We start from the raw sequence: 6,000 nt of genomic DNA, 5'->3' as shown, positions 1-6,000 counted from the left end.
TCTAAAATTTTAATTTTGAACTCATATCCAAACCTACTTAAAGAGCATAAAAACTTATTAATATTCATAATCTTAGCACCAATAATAATTTTTAAAGCTATAATTCTATCTCTAATTCTATTAATTTTTATAACATTATCTTTTAAACTCTTATATATAATCACACCTACACAACTTCTAGTACAACTCTTACCAGAATAACATAGTTTAAAACCTAAACTATCAATCTATTTAGCGTTCTCTCCAACCTATTTAATTTTTGAATGTATAGAATATTTATCTTCTTGTAAATCATAATATCATTAATTTGCCTGTAAGGGAACTTATATTCAAAGTTCCTATTCTTAGTTTCATTGACTACCTTCTTTGCCCACATCCATCCATGCTGTGGGAACCCTTGCCTATTTAATATTGCACCTGAGCGTCGGCACAGCGGCCCTTGCCCACTTATTATATATTCAAGCCACACAGCACGACACTTCTCGGGAACACTCTAGCATTAACACAATTTATTAAATGATTTAAATCATGATTCTTCAACAAGTTTTACGATGGTTCTCGACTACCTAACGCAACCCTCCATTTTTCTCATCCAGCACTTGAGACTTAGTAATGGCAGTGTTTTATATTGAGTTGATTTTGAATTACTCGAGATCGAATCCTTTATGGCCTTTTATTCAAATGACGGGAAGACTATCAACAGTTGGACAAACACGCTCTTTTGAATCAAACAAATAATCCTTGACACATAAATTGGCACATAATGATCTGAGATCATGATCTGTTGGGATCATCCTTTCCATTCTAAGATCCCAAGTTCAAACCCTCTCTTTCCCTGAAGGTTAACCCCTAAAATATATGGCAATAGTTTATTTATAATGAGACTCGGGCAAAAGAAACTGCCTTGGCGCTTTTCACGTAGTGGGAGAAAACTAACTTGATCATTCTCTTTCCACTCAAGCAGATAAACTATTCGGGAAGCTTATATTCTGGATTATTGTGCTAAAAAAAACCTAACGAATTTGCCATATTCATCTTTTCAATGGATATGTTTCTCTTAGAGAAATGTTATTTGTACCATATCGATTGCAGTGATCAAGTTAATAAACAAGTTTAAGTGCATGTTCTGTCTGAGCTCAATTCTTTGAGTCACAAAAGCCTTTTGTTCCTTCTTTAAAACAACGACTTTGTCATTGTAGAAAATTTCAACCTTGTCAAGGAAATCAGTAATAGACTACTTGTTTAGAATAGAAAGGTCAGAAAGGTTAGGTATGAAAAATTCATCACACCTAGAATTATATTCTAATAAATAAAAAAAAAAATATTCTAATTAAAGAAAAATTACTCAACAAAAGGACTTTCTATTGAGGGTAAAATATATGTAGTCAATTCAAACACAATGCATTTACTTATATAATCTTAGAGGACAACTGTAACTTCATGGTGAAGCCAACCAATTTCTTGCTTGGAATTTTAACGCATTCAGTTTGCAGTACAGTCAAAATAAATGCGCAATAGTAGTACACAGCTAGGCACCGGCCATAAACCGTAGCATCTAATTTATTACGTGTAAAATTCTTCGAGTTCTACATAACCTAAAGGAAAGGAAACCTGATTCTCTTGAATGCACTATATTTATTTACAGATTATACAATAGGAAAAAGAACAACAGAACAGGCGATGCACCCCCTCAATCGTCATCATCAGTCTGTCAAACTTAGTTTGGCAGTACAAATGAAACGAAATAGAAAATCTGATGCGCTGCAAACTGGCTTCAGGCAGAATGCTTTATTGCTCAGTTGTAAAAGAAACGACAAAAATAACCACACTAAGGAAGATTCAAATAAGTGGGAGTGGAACTTCACCTCCATTACTGGGGCTTGGCTTCTGAACAGCTTTTACAGCTGCGACTCTAGCTGCATTAGCTGCTTTGTTTGCAGCTGCAACTGTCTTCTGGGCCCTATCATCAAATCTGGGGAGATCAAATGCTCTCTCTGCTGCTCTTCGAGCTTCCTGAGGACAAAATGTCAATTATTAAAAAACCATCATTGGAGTTTGATTTTTTTTTTAATTTATTCAATTACATAGTGATGCTTTAGTTCAGGCAACTAATGCTGGGTTTTCATTATGAAGAAAAAAGAAAAAGCAGAGCTTGTCTATCCTCTGGTGCAAGAAAAGCGATGGGCACCTGAACAGCATTAAGAACTTTGGAATGGTTAACTGCAACAGGGGAACCAGGCAGCGAGTTTTGGGTAATCAGGGCGTCAAGAGTACCATTTTGCCAGTAGCCTGCCTGAGCTTCACCATTCCTGAATAAATACATGCCCAAGCCCTGCCTTCGGCCTTCATGCCATGCACCTTCATATCGATGTCCATTTGCAAAGCGATACACCCCAAATCCATGCATCTTGTCAGCAAAATATTCTCCAGCATAGGAGTCTCCGTTCCTGAATGTGTAAAATAAACATTAATATGGTGGATCATTCCATTTTGCCATTTAATCGCACGAAATATCACAGTAAAAATGTAGAAATTTCTTATTAAGGCGCACAATTAATCAAAAAGAAGCAAGGGCACAAAAATGCATAATTATGATGGCTAGAAAGGTACAATAATACCTGTATTGCCAAATGATAGATAAGCAACCTTTAAAAGACAACAAGCCTGCTTAAACGGCCAACCACTTTTGGATTCATTTATAGCAAAACATTGCCAGTACGTCGTTAGTTCGAGTTTATGAATTTTAAGAATCACATCATTATAGTCGGTACTAGGAAAAGAAAATTAAAATCAAGTCATCATGCTCTAAAATAAAAACCATTCCTCCAATTTCCATGGGTTTAATATTATACGTTTTGAGTCTAAAAACAAAAAAAAATGTGCTTAATATGAAAAACATTCTGCATATATTTGTAATCTAGACGTGTGTATAAAAAAAAATTCAGATGAACAAAAAACAATAAAGAAAAAGTAACATTGATTTTATAAATAAAAATAAATTGCTCATTTAAGGACTTTACTCTCAGCAACATTTGAGTCCCAACAGAGTCACAAGAGATGAAAATTAGTAAATGAAAAGGAGAAATGAAATTAGGCCTAAGAGAGAAAATTATGTATGATTAAAGAAAAAATCAAGTACAACCATATTCATCTAACTTAGGTTCATTCAGCAAGTCTTCAATCAAAATACAGTAGCCTAATAAGCCGTTCATCAAGTCATCTCATAACTCAACCTTTAATTCGGATAAGTAGCATCCGACCTACTAAGTCAGCCAAAGCTCCAGTAGCTCATTGCTCATAGAAATCTTCCTTCTCAAAGCTCAATTACAGCTCATCCAAATCAAGCTTTAAAAAGGCAAAATTAAGAATTGAGCCGTTTCACCTTACCAAGACGATAGAAAAGCTTCAAGGTAGACTGAGACATAAGCTTCAAGTTAAAGATTAAAAAAATTATAAAATTAAAGTTAAAAAGCATCAGCAACAAGTTAACAAGAAAATTAATAACCTAAACACAAAAGAAAAACAAACACAAATCAATTAAAACAAAAGGGAAAGAAGAATTAATTTAAAAAGATAATAAACAACAATTTGAAAATGAAAAAACATTGAGAAGAAAACTAAAAATAAGGACAATAAAAATAAATAAAATCATTTAAAAGAAAATTTAAAAACTACTAAAAATGAAAAAATTATTTAAAAATAAAAAATAATTAAAATATTAAAACCATTTAACTTAAAGTCCACATAAACTTAAAAGAAAACAAAACACAACCCTCTATCTCAAAATCGATCTAAACTCTAATCTTAAAAATTTAAACCTCTTATGTTTAACTTAAAAGTATTTTTTTTAAAATAAGCATTGATATGAGGATTTGATCTCATACACCTTGAGGCATATAGTATCAAGGCTCCCTCAAGCCAAAAAATTATAAGCTTTGAGGCACTTAGTGAGCACCTCATGGAGAGGCACACCACAAACAACCTTTTAAGCAAGGATCGAGAATTATCTCTATAATTTTAATTATATCACTTAAATGTATCTTTTCCTGTAGCGTTAAACCTCAAACCTACCACATAATCGGTCTTACCCCTTTGGGCACATCATGTTTTAACTCAAATACATTTGTTCTTTCTTTCTAATAGAGATATAGTCAAATTCCCTAACTTTTCTCTCTCCTTTTCGCTTATTACTTACCCATTCTTATTAGTAAGATTATGATATCAACCACAATTAATTAAAATCAAACATCCTCTACGGTTTGATTAGCATGGATGATGCCTAGTATAAGTCATAGTAAATCATTCAGACTAAAGGAAAATATCTGTGCAAGAGCAACAAAATTTTTTCACTTCAGAACAATTAAATCATATGGAAGATCATCTAACAAAAAAAAAATCCAAGGAATCTCAAAACAAATACAACAAGAAGTTTCTTCAATTCATCATCTCCAAGAACACTCAATTATATATTCCTTCATCAATTCCCACTGAAGGACCATCTCTTTGAAGAGAAATGAAGTAGAACCTCCTCAACCCCACATACTCAAGAAACCATTCACTACGCCAACCACCATCTTTTCTATTTAAATTAGAACTTTAATCTCCATTAAAGCTCAAAATGACAATTCTTGAACTTAATCAAAGAAAGTCACATGCAGCTAATCACGTTGCCTGGTTCAAGTCAACAACTTCTCACTATTAATGATGTTTTTAAGTGCCGACAACTATTTATAGCATTTAAGGAAACACCATTATGATAACTCATAAGACTTTCTCCTAGAAGCATGAATATTTTTTTTAAATCCAAGAAACTTTTTTGTCACATAATTTTTAAGCATGCATATGCTGTTAACAAGCTCATGAGCATTCTTGAATATAAAGCAAAAATCTGGCAAATCTCATCTACAATTTATTATTTGTTTTCAATTAAGAGATGTGGAATGTCAAGAATTTAGAATATGTGGTCGCCCGTGCTACACTCACCCAGGGTTTATAGAAATGTAATTTTAAATATGAACTTGACTTACAGCAACCAAAAATCTTTAGCTGCATTATTAGAGCTCACCAATAGTCACATTAATGTGAAAGAGTACAATAAAATTAAAACTTTTACTTTAAGCACTCTATATCTGGAAGTTGACTGAGACCTAAGATGATCCCATCAACAACATTGAACACACACTGTGATGACTTTAACTTTGCAGATAAAGAACACATCGCATTAATTGGTGCATCATAAATATTATGAAATAAACATAAAAGCGCCCACCCCCCACCCCAATACTATCAACCTTCAATTAGAGATGTCACCAATAATAAACATGAATCCTACATATACTCATTAATGGGTGTCTTATGCAAAAGCAAAAGTAAACTAATGAATGCAATTAAAGCCAAAGATGAGAAGATTGCTTTCTAAGGTCATGAATTTGAGCCACATACTTTGTGATTTATCATCGCTCACCACAATATATATATATATATATATATATTAAAGAAAGCATACTTTTGTTGGTCGTCTCCACCATACACACTGACTCATAACTAATATCTATCAAAATATTGACTGTTTCATAAAGATCACAACCATGACATGGAGGATTGTCAATATGCTATAATCTTCTTGAAGAAATCATTAAAGAAAGGAATCTCAAAGAGTTTGTAACCGCCAACCCTAGCAATCATCCGAAAAACACATAAGAAATAAAGAAATTCCAGCAAAAGTCATATAGATAGTTAGAGCTATGGTATGAATCCGATCTCCACACAGCAAAAACAGCAATAATGAAGAGAAAATGCAGCTGAAATCAGCAAGAAAGAATGAAATATCGGCACAACAAACTAAGGTACAAGTTGATCTACTATTGAAGAGGTAGATCGATTTTACACAAATCCTAGGCGCCTCTAGGAAAAAACCAAAAAAAACTACAAAAAAAAAAATATTAAAGACAGCATACTCTCATTGGTCATCTCCACCATAAGCACCGACTCATAACTAAT

The 6,000-nt window shown here is 33.0% G+C and overlaps 1 protein-coding gene across 1 annotated transcript in view; it reads right to left on the bottom strand.

Annotated features, from left to right (window-relative positions):
- Window positions 1-1,437: 1,437 nt before the first annotated feature.
- LOC110102479 overlaps window positions 1,438-6,000 on the bottom strand; it is a 36,226-nt gene continuing 31,663 nt past the window's right edge. Inside the window, exons 2-3 of the mRNA XM_020830830.2 lie at window positions 2,189-2,447; window positions 1,438-2,013 (exon numbers count right to left, since the gene is read on the bottom strand). Of these exons, the coding sequence (XP_020686489.1) occupies window positions 1,840-2,013; window positions 2,189-2,447 (433 nt within the window). The 3' untranslated portion in view covers window positions 1,438-1,839. The remainder of the gene's footprint in view (window positions 2,014-2,188; window positions 2,448-6,000) is intronic.

Source organism: Dendrobium catenatum, unplaced genomic scaffold, assembly GCF_001605985.2.
Source record: "Dendrobium catenatum unplaced genomic scaffold, ASM160598v2 fragScaff_scaffold_1583, whole genome shotgun sequence".
In the NCBI taxonomy this organism is placed as follows: Eukaryota; Viridiplantae; Streptophyta; class Magnoliopsida; order Asparagales; family Orchidaceae; genus Dendrobium; species Dendrobium catenatum.
The sequence above is the reverse complement of the archived record's forward strand: the minus strand, read 5'-3'. Positions and strand labels throughout refer to the sequence as shown.